Source organism: Bombus vosnesenskii, unplaced genomic scaffold (genome assembly GCF_011952255.1).
Source record: "Bombus vosnesenskii isolate JDL3184/JDL3185 unplaced genomic scaffold, Bvos_JDL3184-5_v1.1 scf7180000013262, whole genome shotgun sequence".
In the NCBI taxonomy this organism is placed as follows: domain Eukaryota; kingdom Metazoa; phylum Arthropoda; class Insecta; order Hymenoptera; family Apidae; genus Bombus; species Bombus vosnesenskii.
This window is the reverse complement of record NW_022882922.1, coordinates 156,488-180,438: the sequence shown is the minus strand read 5'-3', so window position 1 is coordinate 180,438 and position 23,951 is coordinate 156,488. Positions and strand designations below refer to the sequence as shown.

General features: G+C 30.6%; 4 protein-coding genes across 4 annotated transcripts; 3 read left to right on the top strand and 1 right to left on the bottom strand.

Moving 5' to 3' along the window:
- Positions 1-3: 3 nt before the first annotated feature.
- On the bottom strand, positions 4-5,680 carry LOC117239699 (probable cytochrome P450 301a1, mitochondrial). Its single transcript, XM_033505521.1, has 11 exons — positions 5,260-5,680; positions 4,354-4,427; positions 3,263-3,644; positions 2,308-2,424; positions 1,980-2,056; positions 1,696-1,897; positions 1,450-1,612; positions 1,200-1,369; positions 1,019-1,097; positions 702-905; positions 4-143 (listed from the first exon to the last, which is right to left on the bottom strand). Exons 1-11 carry the CDS (start codon positions 5,268-5,270, stop codon positions 36-38), a joined length of 1,587 nt encoding a protein of 528 aa, XP_033361412.1. The 5' UTR covers positions 5,271-5,680; the 3' UTR covers positions 4-35.
- Positions 5,681-7,746: 2,066 nt separating this feature from the next.
- LOC117243328 lies at positions 7,747-12,699 on the top strand. Its single transcript, XM_033510695.1, has 3 exons — positions 7,747-7,797; positions 8,284-8,482; positions 8,624-12,699. The coding sequence occupies exons 1-3, from the start codon at positions 7,747-7,749 to the stop codon at positions 10,972-10,974; spliced, it is 2,601 nt and encodes an 866-aa protein (XP_033366586.1). The 3' UTR covers positions 10,975-12,699.
- A 512-nt stretch (positions 12,700-13,211) lies between these two features.
- Positions 13,212-15,293, top strand: LOC117234781. The gene is made up of 2 exons (XM_033496355.1): positions 13,212-14,634; positions 14,733-15,293. The coding sequence occupies exons 1-2, from the start codon at positions 13,549-13,551 to the stop codon at positions 14,943-14,945; spliced, it is 1,299 nt and encodes a 432-aa protein (XP_033352246.1). The 5' UTR covers positions 13,212-13,548; the 3' UTR covers positions 14,946-15,293.
- Positions 15,294-15,512: 219 nt separating this feature from the next.
- LOC117234711 lies at positions 15,513-22,066 on the top strand. Its single transcript, XM_033496230.1, has 6 exons — positions 15,513-15,776; positions 16,261-16,371; positions 16,485-16,718; positions 16,846-18,836; positions 18,909-19,026; positions 19,162-22,066. The coding sequence occupies exons 1-6, from the start codon at positions 15,690-15,692 to the stop codon at positions 19,414-19,416; spliced, it is 2,796 nt and encodes a 931-aa protein (XP_033352121.1). The 5' UTR covers positions 15,513-15,689; the 3' UTR covers positions 19,417-22,066.
- Positions 22,067-23,951: the final 1,885 nt, after the last annotated feature.

Below are 23,951 nucleotides of genomic sequence, written 5' to 3'. Positions count from 1 at the left end.
CTATAAAATCAAAAGGATACTGTTTTAGATGATCACTATCTTTGAAGTACTTTGAATTTGAGTTCACCGTCGGGAGCGTACATAAATGTAACCTTGTATTTAAGTGGTTTATGATGGTATTCCAATTTGTAAGATCTTATCAGCTGTAAGCGAATAAAAGCAATATAGTATTTATACATTTAATACCTCAAATGTATTATGATAATAGCTAAACTTATATATATGTCGGAGATGAAGGGACATCGGGACTTCCCGTCTGGAATGTTGGGAAAAAGCCCAATACCTTGGTCCAGACTTTTACTATATTTACACTTAAGTAATAAAAATAAGAAATAGTTTTAAGTGTTCCAATCTGTCTTTATGACGATGGGTTCGGGCTCGAAGTGACATAGCGGGTCACTGGACGTAGCCACGGTCACGGGAGGGACGTGTACCTGACAGAGGTATGGAATGATTATATGGCTCTCCTTAAAAAAACAAAGATTGACCCGAGAAGTGAGACAGGAATATATAAGGGCAGGATGAATTGCTGGTTGAGTTATCGTGTATTACACGATTCGGGTAATAAACATTAGCTACATTCGCGATGGTAAAGTAAGTAAAGGTTCATCGAACGCCCCCAAAATTTCAACCTTAATCCGACATATATATTATACGACAGCAACATTTTTATAAAAGTGGAAAACATTTTTTTTACGTACTTTGGCAAGCAGAACTTGTATTTCTAAATCGGCAAATCTTCTACCTAGACACATACGTGCGCCATGACCATAAGGTAACGATGCAAAAGGGTGCAAAGTTTCGTTAGAAGATTCTTTTAACCACCGCTTTGGCTTAAACGTTTTTGCATCTTTTACATATTGTTTCATATTTCCCGTTACCACAGTTGGGAACACGACTTGCACCTACAATAAGATAGTTATGACTCTAATATGTTACAATAAAGTGCACGGTAGATGTATCGCTATTATAAAATTTGCGCTATATATCTGTATATGTACTGTAAACCTGTACTGACCCCCTTTGGTACTCTATAGCCGCAAATTGTGGTGTCATTTTGTAATGTTCTACCGTTTCCAATCACTGTAGAATATACTCTAAAACAAATACGATATTTTTTTAACGAGAAATTATAAAGTATTCTTCTAGTGTTACATTTATCCATGCAATTTAGATGCTCGCGAAGCGATTAATTATACCGGAAAACTTCACGAATAAAGGCTTTCATATAAATAGCTTTATCGAGATGACTCGTAGTAAGAGGTACAGATGGATCAGGAAGAATTTCTATAAGCTCCTGATAAATTTTTTCCTGTTCCTCCGGTCTAGTTGCCAGTTGATACAATATTGAACAAACAGCCATTGAAATCTATAATACAACACTAATATTTAATACTTTGTATATTAAATATTCCGTAATATAACAAAAAAGTACTCGTTTTTACGCACGGTATCTATTCCAACCAAAATCAAATCTAAGGCCAGAATATAAGCCATTTTAGGGTCACTTTCTTTGGCTAAAATTCTTTCCACCAAAGACAAGTCAAACTCGTCAACAGATTTTTTTGTTTTCAGCCTCTCCATCGCTGCATCGATGTATTTCATACATATTCTGGTGAACGGACAAATTTTATTTAAAATTCGGTTATAATTCTTATTACATTCTAGCGAAAATAACAGTAAAATTTCGCTTACTCGATGAAGTAATCCATGTTTCGTACGTATCGTGACCACAGAGGGGTGGGCACGTATCTCCAGTAAGGAGCTTTCAATTCAAGCACTGCTACGTTCCTCAAAGCAAATTTGGCCGCATCGATAATCTTTTGAGGCTCCGAATCCGGTGTCAGATTACCTGATAAGCACCCTAATCTCACGTCAAGGGCGACGCGACCTATACCTGTACAATTAAACAGAACGATTAATTTTTAATTTCATAAGATTACAATTATAGACGTATAAGGAACAATTTTTCTACCAACATTCTAGAGCCCATTTGTGTATTTCGTTATCAAAGTCTGCTGGCAATTCGTCATCTTCTCCTTTAATCTCCTGAATTCTGAAAATAATCATCAATCACGTCTTTGTGCGATGCTATAAGTCGTGTTGTATCTTAAATTTTTTTATAAAACATCTCTACTTCTTTTTTTATCTTTATATATCTGTTTATTTACTTCTATCTATCCAGATTAAACAGAATGTCGAAAGCTTTTGCTTATAAATTCGACAATTCGATAATCTTCAACAATTAAATTAATTAAAAATCGAGAAGTTACGAGTCTCGCAGTGTTTACGAGAATGCAAACTCACCTCTGTATGAAATCAGACGTAACCATCTCAATAGGCGTTATGTATTTCCTCACCGTCTGCGGTTGGAGAACAGGTTTCTGGACTCTCGTACGAAATTCTCTCCATGGCTCACCGTGTCTGCAAAGAAGTGTAAATGTTCCATTATGTCATTCGTTATTGATGCGTTACGTCATTCCTTCTACGCGTAGTGTTTTATGAATGGTTTCAAGGTCAAGGAAAACCACTCGTGGTTAGCAGAAGGTTGATATAAAATTTAATTATAAGCGGGCAATGTTGGTATAGTCCAAACAGTGATCGTGCTAGTGCTAATGCGCTTTTTAGAACGCGCAATGCATAAGCAAACTTCTCCTTTAGTATCAGAGTTCGTTGAATAATACATATAACTTGTTAATTATTCAGAAACTTCTTTAATAACGAAATTAACAGTTGATCGTTTGCGCATCAATTTTAATCAAGTTTTAGTGTATTGTTTCTCCCCTGTACTATAAACAGTAGGTATTAAAGATAAAAGATTCCTGGGTGTATACATTATTATGTACAAAATATTGGTAATCCAAGTGACGACTTTCTCAGTTAACAAATTAATGGTCACAGTATCTATTTTACGATCTATCATTTACGACACATAATGTTAATATCTGAGTTGTGGCCATTTAAGCGAATAGTACTACAGGTGGACGAGAGAAGATCATAATTACAATAAATGCGATTGACGAATGAAACACCTGAAATAAGAAATGCATACAATATAACTGCTCTCATAAGAACCAATGTACGTCTTTTGTTGCATCAGAGATGCATCCGTTGTAACCATAGTTTTAACGAACTTCTTATTTTTCAAATCATCATTGTTATTCAAACAGATTTCGTGATATAGAGTACTACTTGAGTACTAATAATGGAGAGACCGCTCTACTTTATCATCATCACATCCTATAATATCATGTCTACGTACACTCCAACGACACCAGGAAGATTTCCAAAAAAATCTTTCCTCACGACGCTCTTATAATGCACCAGACACGGCATAGACGGCCTAAATGGAGTCGGTCCTTCCTGTCTATAAATCTTCTCGATCTCGTCAGCGTCGTAAACGAACAACAGATCCGGTCGACCTATTAAACCAGTCAAACGAACGATCTTGCCGTACTCATCGTAGAATATCTGCGACAATTTCGCCACGTCTGATATTTGGTATTGGCCGATTATTGGAAATAATCGCCAAGTATTTCCCAAAATTGGTACCGGCGTTGGTCCTGGTATGTCTTCGTATGGCTTCACTTCGATCGTTGCATCGTGATCGACCGTGCATTCCCTTGTCGTCGAGGTCACTGCACCTGTACGAATGCATGGAACTGGACAATGAAAAGTCTGGAAGACGGACGCACTTTGAATTCGATATGAAGGTCGAACGCACTGCCAATGTATTTCGAAGGTCTTCAAAAAAATTAAACGAACTACGTTTTTGTACGAAGATAATAGAAATATTTAAAGAATTGTTGCTAAAATTGTTCTTCACGCTTTAATTAATATTATTATATTATATTATATTATAACATAATAATAATTTTGTGAAAGAATCTTATTCTAAATTCATTATTGGATAAATTATATGGAATAAAAGATATTTTATCTTTTTATTATAACAAGACATAAATAATCAATCTCAATACTGATTATATTGAATCCATTTCGAAAGTAAGTATTAAGAGACCTTGGGCGTGACATTTACACAATCCTGAAGTCGTTTCAAGGCAATCATAAATCAGTGATCACAAACAGACCGGCATGAGATTTCATTCGTACTGCTAGAAAAGAAAATTACAAGCTACATTTCAAGTGAAAATATTCTACCATCAACACCAAGTAACTTTCATAAAAAAATTCTTTCACTTATTAATCTTTTCAAAAGAAATTGCGTGACATGATTTAGAAAATGAAGTCTGTATGTTGTGCTTTACGCTGAACGCCTTTCAATGAAGATGATATGATAATGATATTTAAATGAATGTAAGAAAGCGATCATTTGTTACGTTATTTTCTTACCTGTGCATAAAATTCTTCGAAGGTCGCTTTGTGATTGTGAAAGCTGACGTACCAATAATAGCTGTCGTGTCATTCTACTAATTCAAATAAAGATATGATTACTTTATTAATATATTTATCGTATATTATTACTTTATTATATTGTAAATAATATCATATACTTTTGTAGAAAAAGTTAATAATCGTTATTTTATAGTAATAGTGATTCGAGTAATAAAAAAGATACACTTTTACATGGTGCATTAATGTTACTCCCCACGTATATCAAAAGAAAGGAAATCAATTTCTTCGCCTGTCTCTATACTGTATATTAAAGGAAACCCGCTTTCACTCTCATGTCTCGAGGCCTCTAGCTTACCCTTTTTATGATTATAACACTATAATCCTACGGAATTGCTTTAAAATGGTGAATATTCTAAACATGATTTCTTCGAATACGATGAAATATATTATAGATTATATTCTAAAACAAGTAAAAATATTTAAAATGAAATTATTAAATATCTACGATAAATACTAATTAAGCTATTCATTATTATTCATTTACTAAAGCACTTGACATGTTTCACACAATAATTATATGATATATTTTCTTCTTTCAAAATTTCCCATGTATAGAAAGTTTAGTGATTTTGTAAGTTCGTTGAAGCTTAAATATTGTTCTCTTCGCATTCCCCATTTCCATATAATTTTTCGATAAAGTTTCAAACAAACTCTATTATGAATAACATTTATTTTTTTATTTATACCCATGGAAATCTTGATAAAGTTTTGCGAGAAAAAAGTAGAACACTTTGTATATATATTTGTGATATATAACCCTATATATAAACATTGGACTGACAACAATGCAAGTACATGACAGTTTCGAGGATTCCTGCAGTTATACCTGTATAATCTCCTTACCTGAAATTCATTGAAATCGTCTTTTGTTCCTTCTAGCTTGATTGGTCCCGTTATGGTACGAGGTAAACTCTTCACCATAAATAATACTGACAAATCACATCAGATTGTATTGTCATTCTAAGCGATCTTTAACAATATGAAGGTACTACTGTGTTATATTAAATCTTCTTTAACACTTGTCGTTCGAAGAGAAAATAATAATTGTTCCTTTCCTTTTGATAGATGGGACGCCACGGTTTGCACGAGATCGTGGTGGAATGCTCGGAATACTCTTCGTAAAACGAGACTACAGTGTCCAACCGAAGTGAACTCCCCACTTTGAAATCTCCCTCCATTACTTAACGGTTTGAATTCGCTGCTGCGGTGGAGGCACCACTACGATACCCAAGGAGAATGTATTGTCGTCACTTTCGCGTTTAATTCGCGCGGAAATCGAGGAAATGTTAGAAAGTTTAATAAGGACTGTATAATAAATAATATTGCGCTTTCTGAGTTCTTTACCAACTTTTCTTCGATTATAATTACATGATATGTAATAATTACAGAAACAATAGAAATACAATTGATCTTGGCGAAAAATCGTTGATTATTACCCATCTTTTATACTCGAGAAGATGTTACGGACATTTATGATAACACGCATCGACTGTGATTGCATCAAACTTTAATTAAACAATTATGCAACAGGTTATTGCCCTCGATAATTCTTTACACTCGTAATTATCAATTATCTTCTAAACATTATGAACTTTCTCAACCAGTTTCACTTATTATCACTTTTTTGTAGGTTATCTTAAACAAGGTGTTGTATAGGCATGTGAGTTATATGCACATGCAAATGTACGTAAGCATTTTCCAACAGAGGTGAACATTATAATTTTAATTAGATGTTTCAACAGTTATTAACTTGGAATAGTTCACGCAAATCGTTCTCGTTACATATAATTAGAATAACATGTGCAAAGTTTATGAAAATGCAAAAAATGATATTTTATCAATATGTTTATGTATACAAATGTTTATTTAACGTAGCTGAAGTATAGGACAACGAATATTGACTTTAGCGCAGAACAGTAAATTTACAACGACAGTAACGGGATAATTTATGGAAAGGAACAGGTATACATCTTGAACAATTTATTGCATTCTGCATGGCTGTCTATTTTATTGTTGGCAGCGGATTAGGCGACCGTGCTTATACTTTTATCTTAAGTTCTTCTCCCTTGTCCTGCAATATCTGCATTTTAAGAATAGTTACATACCCACCATAAATAGTAAAACTCATTTAATTCCGTTCTAAACATATAAAAAAAATTGTTAATTTTTTTTACTAAACCTTATTTCATTTATTTATCTTATATATATACATAGTAACTTTATTTAATGTAGCGAATATCCTTAATTTTATTATTTCGTCTTTAAAATTTTTTCAAACAATTTATATTACATCAAATAATGTGATTAAAGTACGAACACCGTAAAAGACTTTTTAAGCTTTTCTTAGTTTTTAGTAGTTTCAGTTTTAAGACTTTAAAAGACTGCCCGCGCAATATCAGAAAATAAACACATTGTGACCGGCACGATTTTGCATATATATACGTTACATATAGCCTCGGTCCTCATACAGCATTCAAAGGTACTTAATAAATGAGTAACGAGTATTTTCAAGAAATTTTCAAGAGTTTGTTACACAATCCTTATTATTAATCCTTATTATTACACAATCCGATTATTATTTTCATTTTCCGTATCACCGTGTATACTGATGATATTATATTCGCGAAAATACTCATCGCCACATTCAACAAATTCCAGCTTCATATTGTAATTTATACAATAACTAAAACTCAGCTTATCGAAGACGTTTTTCGCAGTTGACAATGCTCGATACAACTGAAAACTTTGTAAACAGGAAGAGTGAATTGACGTTTCATAAACAGAAGATTCGCGATTCACGCCCTCAGACGTTCACGCTAGGTAAACAAAAGCCAGAAATTCGGGTTTTGGATTTAAGAGGTTTTAAAAAGGAAAGTACCCTGTGTCCAAGGGAAAGCAATTAAACTTTTCCATTTTCATTATGGCTACCATGGACCCTAATAAAACCAGGTAAAAGTGCGGTATAAAATTTGTTAGCAAGCTACTTCAAAAGATAATCGGATCTCTCAAGTAAGCTACAATAAAACCTCTCGAGGTAGTCTCGTAATTCTTTATTTGCAGGTACAGAGTCTCTAAGCACCCTTCGAGGATTCCTAGAAACTGCAAATAACTGTACTTGGAAATAAGAATCCAATATTCTTGTAATAGTCTAATATTCGTCTTGTTCCAGAAGTGGGGGAATTTGGATCCAGTCGACTATATTAAGGAGCTCACAGAGGGTTGGCATGTCATTTACGGGAAGGTGCGTTAGAAGATTGGTTTTCCGTTCTAGTCCTTCCGATTTTTGGGTGATTTTCACTTGTTCGTTTTGGTGATAATTGTTAATTGAAAATGGCAGTAGAGTGGATTAGAAATAATATGCTGTTTGTCGACAATGAACGCGTAAGTTGATTTTATGAATTTGAATCTGTGATTGCAAATTTTTTCCTTATCAAATGGTTTTCTTATTCGAAATGTACTATTTGTCATAATTTGTAACTGACATTCTGTGATTTACTTTGACCTCGAACAGACTATCGAATATACGTGATACAATCGAAGAAAAATTATTTAACTAATTTATGTATTATGATTTTAACGGACTTTTGAAAATGTATAACTTCAATCAATAATTAAATTTTGTTCAGCTTCGTTGAATAAATTTCCCTTAGCCCTTTACTTTGCAATTTTATTTTGTATTTCATACATTCAATACGTTAATTATCGTTACTCTTTTGCCACAGAGCATCAATTGTATTATTAATTAGTTTGCAATCACTAATATTAGAACGTCGAGGAATTTTACATATACATGATTTTTATTACAGAATTAAGTTTTATTTGATCTGAATATTTTAATAATTTTTGTTTCTTATTTTTCTTTAATAGAATAGGCAATTGACGGAAACCGAATTAAAAATTCAGCAGTCTCTTCAAAAAATTTCCACCACAAATTGGTATATAAACAAATATTCGAATCCACAAAAGATATTAAAAAGCATGCAGATTGAATATCGTCTACCATCATGGAAGAATCCTACTTTCAGAAGAAACTATATATCAAATTCATCGTCTTCCGATTCAATAGGTATTTGTTAATGTTCGATTCTTATAAAAATGTAGAGATAACAAATGACAGATTTTTTAATTGTAAGTCATGGTCTTTTTTTAAAGAAGTATGCCAGTTATATTGACTGTGTTATATTAACAATACAACTTTGAATTTCAGATATATCTCCACATGTGAAGGAAAATGTACACGAGAAAGCTAAGAAAGTGGCACCGCCTATAACATCCCACAACAACAAAACATTTTGTCAGCAAATATTACCAGAAACTAAACACACGAGACCCTCGACGAAGTCTTCTTCACCCAAGGAAGAAATATTGGACTTGAACATTCCGGTAATGAAGTTCCCTAGACAAATTTCCAAGACTTTTCCTAAAATGTCGCCTTCTAGAAAAATCCAAAACATAAATATCATTTTTCCACCCGGTCCGAAGATTGAATTTCCAAATGAAGACATGTGTAATGACGACTATAACGGTGACGATAGTAGAGAGACGTTTGTTTTAAAGGAACGACCATTTAACGTTGATAGGACTACTAAGACTGAAGATTTACGAAACGTCGATGTGATAATAGACAAAAGAAGAGAGAATAGACAAACGAACGTCAGCTTTCAAACTTCCCAAGCTGTAACGACTATTTTAGAAACACTAGAAAAGCCAAACTTCGTCAAATATGGTGCCAAATCTACTCCAAAATTCTCTCAAGCTTCCGAAGTTGTGACGACTCCTTTAAGTACGCCAGATGTAGAGCCGAAATTTTTCAAATATCGTACCAAATCTACTCCAAAATTCTCTCAAGCTTCCGAAGTTGTGACGACTCCTTTAAGTACGCCAGATGTAGAGCCGAAATTTTTCAAATATCGTACCAAATCTACTCCAAAATTCTCTCAAGCTTCCGAAGTTGTGACGACTCCTTTAAGTACGCCAGATGTAAAGCCGAAATTTTTCAAATATCGTACCAAATCTACTCCAAAATTCTCTCAAGCTTCCGAAGTTGTGACGACTCCTTTAAGTACGCCAGATGTAGAGCCGAAATTTTTCAAATATCATACCAAACCTACTTCAAAATTCTCTCAAACTTCCGAAGTTGTGACGACTCCTTTAAGTACGCCAGATGTAGAGCCGAAATTTTTCAAATATCATACCAAACCTACTTCAAAATTCTCTCAAGCTTCCGAAGTTGTGACGACTCCTTTAAGTACGCCAGATGTAGAGCCGAAATTTTTCAAATATCATACCAAACCTACTTCAAAATTCTCTCAAACTTCCGAAGTTGTGACGACTCCTTTAAGTACGCCAGATGTAGAGCCGAAATTTTTCAAATATCATACCAAATCTACTCCAAAATTCTCTCAAGCTTCCGAAGTTGTGACGACTCCTTTAAGTACGCCAGATGTAGAGCCGAAATTTTTCAAATATCGTACCAAATCTACTCCAAAATTCTCTCAAGCTTCCGAAGTTGTGACGACTCCTTTAAGTACGCCAGATGTAGAGCCGAAATTTTTCAAATATCGTACCAAATCTATTCCAAAATTCTCTCAAGCTTCCGAAGTTGTGACGACTGCTTTAAATGGACCAGATGTAAAGCCAAAATTCTTCAAACTCCGTGCCAATTCTACTCCAAAATTCTCTCAAGCCCAACTATTTTCATCTGCTATCATCGAAAATAGTCCAAAAGAAAAGAATATTTCACCCAGCATACTGGAGAGATCTTTGATTTTCGAAAACAAGTCAATGAATATGTCGAACAAGTCTGAGAATATTCGAAGATTTAAGAAGATATCTCCGAATCTTCTGGAAAAGACGTTTATCTTCGAAATGAATTCAACGCGCAGCAGTTTCCAAGAATTGAATGACTCCATAGACTTTGAGCTTTCGTTACAGAATAAACAATTGAATTGCAAGAAGAATATAGTTCGAGATATCGTTCGAAACTTAGATGAAAAAGAAAAGAGAAAATCGTTGCAGCCGCGTCATAGCCAAGATGATGACAAAAAGTGCTATGTGAAGAAAATAGTGAATGCTTTGGATAAGGGAGACATTTCTGGAGTGACAAGCCTATTATCAAGAAGTTCTACAATCGACGAAGACAGCCCCAGCGAATCAGAGACAAAATCCTACGTCACATCAAACTTCCCCAAGGATACGGATTACAGTGATTATAGTCAAAGATCGCCGACTCTGAACAGCGACGACGATCAAACATTCGTTTCTGAATGCCTCAAAGAAGACACGTTGGAAGTCAAAGAGAAGAAAAGTGCTGGGGATGATTCTGTTTATTGGATATCCGTACCTAGATCTACACTACCAAGAAGTAGTTCTCTATTGAGCATGATCTCCGAATGGTCCAGCCTTGATCACTCTCCATGTATCAGTCCGATTAAAAGCCCGAATGAAGTCGAATATTCATTACAAACAAGCTGGGGAGCTACTTACAAGACGAGCAACCCACTCTCCAAGAAATTGTTCCACGAGACCGTAGTGATAGATTCAGGATACTCTGATTAGAGTGGATCTTATTTTTCGACCATTGAGTTTTCCCACGGTAGCGAGTGTATCAAAAATTTCTGATAAAAACTTATTTACATTCAATAGTCATCAGAGAAAAATGTAGTCACTCTTTACGAGTGATTAAGTCGGTAAAAGTCAAAAGAGAGGAATTTGCGAATTATTTCATGATTCAATTTGACGTAAAATGTAATCTGATTGTCAGAGAATTTATTTCTACAATCGCGAATATTTGGATATTTGCTTCGATACTTTTCAGATGATGCTTCCAGTGACTGGATATAACACGTATCGTATCTTTTGAGTATTCTGCAAATATAAAATAATAATATTGTGGTATAATGAAATTAGATATAGTATATGTATATAATAAAATTTAATGTATATGTATATGTAATAATAGGTATATTGAATATTATAAAGACTGGAAAGATCGAAGTTACATTGAGAATATTCATATTTTTGCGAACATTTCGTTACATTACGCATGCGACAAATTGGCGGTAAATAATTTTCAAATTCATTGCAATTCAACTTTGATCTATTTTTTTTTCTTTTTTATTGCAAGCAAGTGATTGATCAAAATAATGTGATTTTATATTTGCTAATGATATGAACGAAGTCTGAATATTGTAGGCATTCCGTGAAATTCAAATGTGCCTTCCTCTTTCAAGTCGAGCTCGAATCTGTTAGAATAACGAATTATTTTAATTGTGAATTTTCAATCGTTTCACGCATATTATATGCATACGAAACTGTATTTCCTATATCTATCTAATATTGTTTAATATCTGAAAATGAAGAATTTGATTTTGATTGTTTTTTACCGATAAACTTAACTAGTTTTTTGTAAAAAAGTTATATTGGAAGTGATGTTCTATCGATATTAGTATCGAAATAATGCATCGATAGTATAGTAAACTAGTTTTATTTTACATTAAATATACTTTTCAGTCTGACTAGGACAACGTGAAGACACAGTTGTGATGTTCAAAGCTATAAACTATGCGAATCATAAGTGTATAAAGCGGATTTTAAGATATTGTTTCAATGTACGTGTTTGATGAAACATAGTATTGTCCATTATATATACAATTTATTCATGTCTTCGATGAAAAATTTTTTCTCTGGCGATTCGAACAAATGCCAGGATACTCGGCGATAGTCACTGATCGCTATATAGAAATAAATTGTCTCGGCTAGGAACTTATTTGGAAATTTTCTAGTGGAAAATTAGCTACAAAAATTCTTATAATACTAGGTAATAGTTACGTATATAAACCACTTTTAACGTTCCTATATTAATCTTTTTTTTAACTTTTTCGCGTTAAAAAGATACTGGCAAAACTCTTTTCTAAAATTCAATCTAATTTTTTTTCTTTGTAATACTACAAATTAATTATTTGCTAACGTATTTCAGAATCAATGGATTCATTAGAATCCCGAATGCGACGAAATGTATGAATGAAAATTAAAACGCAATGGAATGTTTAATTATAAGATTAAGTTTTAACACTGACTTATTTGCGATCCAGTACATAGTGTCTACTACTGTAAAGTATAGTAATGCTTCTTTAACGAAAAATTGTAGAGAGAATTCTTACAAAGTTCTAGTATTTCGGAATTCCAATATAATGGTAAAATTATTTTGTAAAATATTTCTTATGCGAAGTAAGTCAGCATCTTTGAAGCAATATTTGTTATAGCAGCATGATCATAATCTTTTAAAAATAATACAAAATAATATCTTGATAATGATTTTTGTAAAAGTAGATTTTGAGAAATAAAGCAAAGAATATAAATTTAAATCTAAACAAAAATAAAAATAATCTTCAATATATATATTTGAATTACATAAAACAAATTCCCTTTTCTATAAATCGCTTTTACAGATCTATATTTTTATAATTAATTACGCGAACGAATAATAACACAGCAGAAAGTCGTAGAACGCTTGAAATTTCAAATCGACTATTTTTTATGTAATTGCTATGAATAATTGATTGCAAAATTCTAAAGCGTGATCAATGGACAGCCTTTTATTCAATACAAAATAATCTTCAAAATCTTGTACACAAATAATGTAAGACAGAAAGTATCCTTAAACTTTTGCAGATACGTATCTCTTTTGAAATGATGTAAATTTTATTCTGTATGTACTTTGTCACACAGCTAATAGTTTACAAACGATTTTAATCATTCTATATTACTATATATGTGCATTCTGTGTGTGTATGTGTGTGATACAAATAATGTATCATCCTCGTTTGATATTATGAAAGATTAAGAACAACATAAGAAGAACCTGAAAAAATTAATCTATTTCAAATAAAGTGTACATTCCGAAGTACACACGCGTGTATGACCTTTACCATATTTATCACCTAACGGAATAACGAGCAACAAATTACAGACGTTGTCATTACCGTTCTAAGTGTCGAGACACAAACATAATACATTTTGAATCCAAGAAGTGAAAAAGTATCGAAAATTTACAAGCTATACTACTTGTGTACTTATTACCAAAGAGAAATTCCTTCCCTGTTATTACTTTGCATTTAAAGATAAAAACTAATGAAGAAGATGGCGCTACAGTCAGGAAGCAATCATTTGAAACCTACGTCAAATACTTCAGAAATAGTAAACAATGAGGAGAAATCACAAAATAATTTTATTTCGATTGAAAACAAATACACAAGCTATACTTTCCAAAATTTCAAAGTAAGAAAGAAATGTTTTAGGGAAAACTTATTTTGTGAGCCAAAAGAGGTGCAATTTGCGAATAGATCCCAAAACTTCGTGAGGAAAATAATTGCTTCTTTGGAAAAAAAGAACAAAGCTTGTACAGCAAATGACGAATTTTTTACAAAATATAACAGAAGAAATGACTCGAATCTTAATTTTGATCATTCCTTCAATAGAAAAGTTGAGACCTCTAACAAGATAAAAAATGAAATTCCAATTTCAAATATGGAAACAGAAACAAGTAAAGTATCTTCGGAAGATGATAACAAGATACAGAATTCTCGACCAGAAACGCCTACCAGATATCACCTACCTGTATCTTCAAATATTGGAACGAGAAAAAAAGCTTCCCTAGAAATCTATATTCAAAATAGTAATTCTAAGAAATCAGTAGACGAAACTTTCAATAAGCAAGAGAATAATTTTAAAATAAATGAACAATCAAATAAAAAATATTATAAAGAAGGTTATGTACACTGCAGTTCAAGAAATGACATCGAAGTCTGTAACCATGAAAGAAAAAAATTTTATGATTCTTCTTCGTTCGATCCTAATCGATATCGGGTCGAGTTACAAAATCGAACAGATACTATAAATTCCTATTTTTTAGAAAACGACCAAGACGATCACAAAAAAAATGCGTTAGAGAAAATATTTATACATTCAGAGAGGGAAGAGAGAAGTTTAGACAGAAATACTTTCAGAGAAAGACTCAGTAGAAGTAAGTCGCTCAAAAATTTCTTTGTGTCCATGATAAAGTGGAAAAAGTCTAAAACTAAGGAGAGACCTCGACGCTTTATGTCTTGTGATCATTTATTGGAGGACACAAAAATAATTGGTTGTAAAAATGATAAAATATTACAAAGAACTTCTTCATATCAAGCAATCGTTTTCCATCAAGAAAATTTTGAGCAGGTAAAACAATTAAATATATATATTTTTTAATTAATTGAATAAATGTTTATTAAATTAAATTACATTCGATCTTTTAACAACATAATAAAAAATTACAGGTCAAACGTAACGCGACAATTCATCCTATTTATAGAGGGAAGAGAAATCAACAGCTTTTGGAAGTACTTGCAAAAAAAAATGAAGATCGTAGACGTCTTTTGATACATGGAAGCATGGAAAATCTTGTAAAACCCTCTGCAATCAAGGACATAGTAAAACATCTCGAAAATAGTAAAACGTCACAGCTTCCGCAAGAATCGCGAAAATATTAATGACTATTCCAATGAAAGAAAACATTGACTGCAAAGGAAGATGATGATATACTTATTCAGTTTCATAACTTGTGACAAATATTACTTCTTTGTATGATAATAAAAACCAAATGCCTTTTTAGGATGTTGACCCACACATGACATTGTGAAAAACTAGTAAATTTAATTTACTAATATTGAATGTTTAATTTCATCGTATATATTTAATATTTTAATTAAATAAATAATATCTTCAATAATTTTTTGTATATGCGGCCGCTGTTTAGTTTTAATATCAAAAATATGCGTAAGAAATGGATATATTTATGGTAGATTTGAATTAAGTTTAAATTAAATTTGATTTAAATTCGAGTTCACAATAGGCAGAAAAATGTTAATGACCAAGTTTGAAGTAGACTATTTTGAATTAAATAACATACATTCTATTCAACTTTATAAAAGCTAAGCAATGTAAAAAGATTTTAAATAAAACGATCCTATAATTAATCTATTGACAACCACTGCTTATAGCATGTAAGTAACTTTAAATAGTAAGGACGGCCCTCTATATGAAAACGTTCGATGCTCCGCAAATCTTATATGAAATATATCTCACAGTCACGTATGAAACACGGTGAACCGCGTATGTGTGTATGAACCTATATGCAAAAACTTAACGTAGTTTATCAGAGTTAATTATCGTAAAACTCGTGCGTAATAACTATCGTTATTCATCATAAGTTACGCACGAGACTTTTGCGGACTATGCAGGAATTTCCTTACGTGTTATCAGAATACGAGGAAATAAATCCTCTTCTTTACAAGCCTATCAACTCAACTCAACGAATCAAGGTATTTCTTTAAAGTTGAAAAACAATTCTTATGCAACACAATAATGCATGTTATGTGTTATCATAATATTGTGTTGTTTCTACTAATTACATTTTTAACGACTCACTATACACATTCTAATTTAGTTTATTGTTAAATAAGGTTTATGCGATTGCTTGGAGTACAATTTGAAATTGCACAAATATTTGAAACGAAATTATTTTTCAGTGTCATACAGCATATATATCTGTTTTAGAAAATTACATTTTATTTTAGAAATTTAAATAAGTGAGATGGAATTAAATATATTGTGTATAACAAATTCTACTTATAGTAAGAACCAATTAAACTAAATGCTATTTTTCTTTTAATTCTCAAATGGGACAGAAATATATACTTGTTATTTTTTTAAGTAGTATTCTTAAAATTGTAATAAAATAGTTTCAAAAAGTTTGTTTCTATAAAAGTAGAATTTGAGAGTAATATGAAATTAATTATGTTTCAGTATACATGTTTCAATACGTCTTCCAGCTATATTGTATTAGGTTCAACCAGTGGCAGTATTTATCTATTTTCAAGGAAACCATGCTCATTTATACAGTTAATACCCTTATCGGTACATAAATTTTCCTTAATGTACTATAGTAAGAAATTACATAATTTATATATCAATCCAATGTAAAAGATTATAAAAAAGATAATTTCTAATTATTATCTTTATAACACCAGGAAGGTGCAGTTTCTCGTATTCTCATATCACCTGATGAGAAAACGATTGCCTTGACAACAAATCGTGGCATAGTTTGTCTAATAGCTCTAAAATCTACGCCAAAATTGATAGCTATATCAACCGAGCACATTCACAAACGAGTTAACTGCCTGTGTTGGAATGATAATAGCTCTGAGGTATATATTGGAGATGGGCATGGAAAAGTTTCTGTTATGGCACTATCTATTTTTACGGTATAAGCCTTTAATATTTTAATATTTTAAACATTATTAACATATATTTTACTAAATTAGTAACTTTTATGTTTTATATAGATTGTTCTAAGAGTAAACTAATACTAATAAAATGATAATCTTTCAGGTAAATGGCATGTTTCAAGCACCAACTTGTACATTGATGAATTTAGATTCAAGCATTGTACAACTTAATTTCTTATCACCTTTATTATTAGTGTCAACTTTGACTCGTTGTTACATATGTGATACAATACAGGAACAGTATAAACAAATAGGAAATAAAGCACGGCATGGAGAATTTGGTGCCTGTTTCTATAAAACATGCCTTATAGAGAATAAGAGTGCTCCAGACAGCCAAAAGGAAGGGAAAGTAGTCAATAAAAAGGGTTCCTTTAATTTCATTGCAGAAGGTAACAGTAAGATACAAGAAGAAAATTTTCCTCAAATCTTTTGTGCTAGACCAGGATCTAGACTTTGGGAAGTGTCTGCAAATGGAATAGTAATGAAAACTCATCAGTTTAAAGAAGCACTTGCTATTCCACCTATAAGAATATGTAGGCCAAGCATTAGAAAATCTATTTATCAAAAGCAAGCAGAACCAACCTGGCTGCCACAATCTATTAATTTCTCCTATCTGTCTGTTATTGGAGACAAGTATTTATTTTCATATACTTCTACTGGCCTATACATTATTGATCCCCTGACTGCAACTGTGGTACTGTGGAATAATGAATTTTCAAATATATCTTTAGCAGAAACTATTGAGAATAAAATATATTTGATGACCTCTGATGGGGAATTTCATTGTTTAGTTTTATATTTCTTAGATTCCTTAATATTACGATTGTATAATAAAAAGAAATATTATGAATGTTTAGAGATATGCCTCATGTATAAACTACAATTAAAAAAATTAGTAAATAATACTGAGATTAATAATGTTTGTGATATAGAGAATAGGTTGCAGATATTTAAAGATGATGAATTGTCAACATTATTACATCCTTTAATACTTTTATTGGAATCTAATATAAAAATAATTCCAAAAAAATTAGATTCAGGTATTGTAGTCGTTAATTGCGGAAATTCAGACCTGAAAGATGAGGAAAATTTGGGGCTTCATTCTGTATCCTATTGTTCTTTGCAAAATAATGAAAGGCTTTTTGAAACCGAATTAAACATAGAAAAAGAAAAAACATCAACCAATTTATTGGATGGTTCCGATAATAAAACGAAAAAGGATGAAGACACGAATTGCAATACAGCCAAGGATGTAGAAGAAGGTCATGATGAAACCAAAGAAAAATTGAATTTGAACAAAAGTGTAACACAAAGAATACAAGCAGATCTGGAAATTATATATACGGTAGTTGGTAATATTAAGCCTTCAATGGACGAAGAAGACTTAGAAAAAATAATTTTAGATATAGATTGGAGAATGAATGTTATCAAAGATTCATATGAAAATGTAGATGAACTAAAGAACTTTGTATATGAAATATTAAGAAGCGTAGAACTATGTTACTTCAATGCTTTATTAGAAAATGTTTCAATACAACTAATACAATCTACAGATAATGAAAATATTATAAAACAAATAATAAAAGCTTTTGTTAATGTAAATGCACAAAGCTGCAGAAGATGTACCTGTGGTAGTGTGTATCCAACAAATGAACTAATAGAACCAAAGTTCCTGGGGATTGGTAAATCCCTTCTTAAGAAAATGTTAGATGAATATAAGGAGGAGTGTATAAATTTATGTAACAAAGTACCTTATATGTGGCGAGATTACTTGCCACTTTACACAGAACAGCATGGTATAATGACGAATGATCTAATACGCCAATGTCTTCAAACTAGAGATAATATTATATTTTCCATTTTTTTACCTTTATTGGATGGGAAACATTGGAACTATATAGCGACATACGCGAAAGAAATTCAAGAGGGACAGTGTCTGTTCTGTAGAAAGTCTATAAAAAGAGGAAATCACGAAGAATGGATAAACTGGACTGCTGTGATATATGAAATCATGAAGAAACAGGGACCTGATATTGCCATGACATTATTAATAAAATTAGAGAAAGCTATTCCAAATGTTCCTATTGATAGAAAGTGAGTATTATCTTTCTAAACATTTAAGCATAGAATCAGGTAAAAATAATTAAGTATTTTCATTTTTTGCAGTATATTTCAGTCATTAGTATTTACAAAACTTTTATATCAACATGGGATGAAGTATGCCGTTAATCTTAATAAAACTAATTTGGAGTCATCTGAATACAATACAATATGTTCTACAAAGGTAATTATTATTTTTTAATTGACTTCTGGGTCATCAGAAAATATTTATTAAAAAGAGAAAAAACTCAGTTTGTATCTATCTTTTATGTCTTAACTAAACCATAATTTATATATAAACAATTTATGTTTTTTACAGATTCGAGATCAAGTGGCAGAAGTTCTTGAAAAAGACTTAAGTAAACCGATTAATAAAAATATTTTCGAGAATGGGCCGCATCATTGGGGAATGCATTATCAGAATAAATTATCTGTATGTTCTTGCTGCACACTATCCCTTCAAACACCAGTTCTATTAGGTAATAATGGAATCGCAATATTTGATTGCGGCCACGCTTACCATGTAAATTGTATGATAGAAAAAAAACTCACTGCCTGTAATCTTCATTCTTAATTGTACATGCACAACAAATATATACAAATAAATCTCGTAAAAGAAGATACAAATATTAACGTGTAAACAAAGTCTCATTCAGGTAGTTTACAGAATGAAAAACTGCACACTATATCTAGTCTTTAAAAAATTTGTTTGCGCGTACTCATATAAGCGTATTTACAAATTTATTGTCGAAATACAAATTGTTATCACAGATAAATCTCGCGGTTTAACAATGAAGTTGAATTTAAAAGATAGGTTTTTTGAGTTTCCTATGATATAAAGAAATGTAATGATTTTATCAAATACAATTTTGTTTGTATAAGCAAGTAATAAAAATTACAATAGAAACTAGTATTTGTGTAAAAGGAGTATATGAATAAAAATTGAGCATTGAAAATTCTTATGTAATAAGTAAAGTACATTCCTTAAATTAGTTATTAAAAGACTTGAAATTGTTAAAATATTTATAAAAATTAAGAATTAGACTGTTATAATTTCAAAAATTTAGTTTTATTCTAGGAAATAATGTACTATTTTATATTTGTATATGTATCGTAATTTTTTTGTACCTTTTACGACCAACTATATACACGATATAATTAAGGAATTCCAATTTCAATTTGACACTTACCTTCTCTTTTATTTGATATATTTATTATTTAATTCCAAAATATTTATGCAGTATGAGGCATATTCAAATTATATATATTCTAAAATTTTATACAAACGAGTGTTTCAAAAAACTTGCTGCATTCTAATAATAGTCTTAAGTACCTTTAAAAGGTGAAAAAAGAAGAGGGTGCATTGTAAATTCATTTTAAAACAATGAGTCGTGAGATTTTCACTGTACATAACCTCGACCCTTAAAAAGTTGTCAGGAATATATTTTTCCTTCATTATCACATTATCCCTTAAATTAGAAAATTCTAAACTGCAAGAAACAAAATTCATTATATTGAAGAAATTGGTCTAACCACATAAGTATATCTTAAGGATTAAAATAATAGTAATATGGTAACAAAAATAACTACTTTTTCCGTAACTTTTGCACAACTTTGTTAAAAGTAAATATATTTAAATAAAACAAAAAAGAAAGTATATGAAGGATAAAAATATTTAGAATTATTAAAAATGCCTCAATCTGCATAAAACAGGATTTAAAATTCCTTACTCTACGGTAACGAGCCAAAATATTGTTAAATATTTCGAATTACATTGACATATGGTAATTTGTTTGTAACAAATGTAATGCATATTTTTCTTTCCCCTTTTTACGCTCAATGAATTTGATCACGCAAAAAATGCAATTTTGTCGATCAATACGTTATGATATTGGAATATTGATTTTTCTACGATCATAATTGACTAGGAAGATATATAACTTCTCTTGACACGCAATACTTAAATCTATCATTATGTTACAACTTCGATAGTGATTTATAATTCTTAGTGTGTGCAAAATATAATGTAATGAATCTAATGCAAAAATCATAAATATTTTGCTTTCTTGATATTTGTATAGGATATAAAATATGAATTATATTTATTTCATTTATCATGATAAGAATTGATTTCGTGTAAAATTATTTATATGTAAATAACTTCTACGCGCGCGCACACACAATGTTATCGATTTACATATAACAATACACTACTACATGTTGCGTAAAATTTCGCAAAGTATGTATGTATGTATATAACTCTCTTGCGTTTTCTTTTTGTAATATAAATAACTCAATAATTGCCGTAATTGCATTCTATGCAATTAATTCTAATTGACGAATAATTATTACTTTTTTTAAAAGCATCTTATACAAAGGATTCGATTTTGAAAGCACATGAGGGAACGATATTAAATTTTTTCGTCAACTATTTCTACAAACTCCGAATTGGAAAATCGAAAAATTTGCTTAATTTGGTAAAGGCACAAGTGACTAGAATTTGTAAAATTTGTATCTGAATAATACAAAAGTGACAAATTTACCGATATGTAATGAAGTACACAAAAATTTCGATCTTATTAAATCGTACAATGTTTCTTTATACAAATTATGACCATCATCAACGTAAAACGATGCTCAAATTTCAATTTATTACCTGTTATCTTTCTTTTTATTTCGAATTCTTGAATATCAATTTTATATCGATGAAATTTGAACATCCGCAAAATTGATAATTTCGAGGACTCTAGTAGAAACCAGCATGTTAATTAATTAATTAACTAAGAACAACAAACAAATATGTAAAATCACAAATTTTCTTGTTTAAATTAGAAGAAAATTTCCTTCATCTTGAATCGTTAACATGTTAGTGACTTGAATTCTCGAATTTAGCTTCGATTCTTGTAGGACTAATTATTCCTGCTTACACAATTAAAGCAATTAACTACTTGATACGCTCTCAGAAAAACCAGGGTAACATATAAACGTCTGAACAAAATTTTAGCTCGTATATCGACTGGAAGTATACGTATATATGTACATATAAATGTAGACTATTGATAAACGTACAAAAACAAACGTGATCCATGGGAGGTATCGATTTTTAAAGCTGTATTCTGTGATATTATACACTTACCCATTAACTCCATACACATTTCTCCAGGCAATCTCTATTTTCGACTTAGTAAAATATTAACAGGTTTAAGTGGTACGTTATACAACAATATATATATATATATATATATATATATATATATATATATATATATATATATATATATATATATTGTATGTATACATATATATATATATATAATATATATATATATGTATATATATATATGTATGTATGTATACATATACATATATGTATATATATGTATGTATGTATGTATGCGTAAAGAAGAAATCGTAACGAGCAATTGTGCAAAGGGCGCCATGCATGGCATACTCGGAAAATAGACTCTTTTAAACCCCTACGTTCACTAAAAATCCGCATCATTATATGTTGTTACCGAATTTGAATAAATTATAATTAATAAACCGCTCATTCCTATCACTTATTTTTTGTTATCTTTTTCTATTATCTTTCAGGAACAAATGCTTTAAAGCTCTATAATATTAACACAGAATGTTTTTGTTCATTTTTAAGATTTTAATTTTGTACTAATAAGAAAATTATTAGAATACTAAATATTTGATTTTGTAAAACTTTACAATATTCTGTGCATATTTTAACGTTTCTTAAACGTTTTTACGAGATCACAGAAGAAAATTCGTAGTATATATATATATCTAATGCCTGTGTCGTTTGTATTTTTCTAAGTATTTTAAAACATTTATAAATCTTGATAATACAACAAAAATTTTATTGATATTATAGAAAGATCTATTATTGATTTATTGACTTCTTTAAAATTCCATTGTATTGAAGAGTTGTAACTTTTGATATAGTTTAAATATGTATTATATATATACATATATTTTTCTTTTAACATCAATTTATCTCTTTGAGAGTTTTCTAATTTCTCTTGACAATTGATCATAAATTCACAATTATATGTTTGTCTATTAAATTAACATTAATCTTTTTCATGTTTCAGATTTATAATTCTGAATGATTTAAAAAAAACTATACTAATATCATGAATTGTAAATATTGAGAATTCTATGCATTTCATTGCATGATTCTAAATATGCCATTAGAATACTTACTTACAAAAGTTGTTATTAGATTTATAGTGCTCTCACAACATTACAAAAGATTTTCGTCGGTTTCGTTAAGACCACTAAATATTAACAATCATTTGTGTAGATTCACAGAAATGTGATTCTTTTAGCTTTTATAAAATTTTCTTGATAATAATCGCATTATTTGATATCGTCATGTAGAACTGTAATAGTTCTGTATAATAATACTATTCAGTACAAAGCGCTTTGCGTTTCAAAAAATTGAAACTATCCTTTTTCACGTGTTATCGTATGATTGTTTATATAAGTCCTATAATTCACAGCGTCACTTGACCGAGACCTCTATTAACAAAATATGATCTCTATAAATAGAATGTCGTTAAATATAAATCATTAAAAAATAAAGCTACAGATAAAAATATCTCACAGCTCTTTGTACTCTTGATAAGAAACAAATACAGAACTATTCATTTAAAACGCAACTACCACTAAGACTATGAAATAGTTTCAGCACTAATTACCATAAGTTAGACGATAAAATTGAAAAAAAAAGAAAAGAAAAGAATTAAAAATAAGATCACCTAATCGTCAGTATATTTTAATTTTCTATAAACAATTATTAACTTTCTTTGAAACAATATCTCTTTCAGATTAAAAAGAAAATAAGGAAAAATTAGAAAATGACGAATACCTTACAAACACCAATATTTTGTCACCTTAAAATTGCGCTTTAAATGGACAATTCTTATTAATAGTACACAAAAAAATACTTGTCGCATATTTGTAATGTAAGAATGCAATGCAGACTTTTTTCTTTTTCAATTTTAAATGACAGAAAAAATAATATTATAATTACTCCGATTATTTAGATGCCTCAATGAAATCGTTGGAACCTGTGCTGAACTGAAGATAAAAATT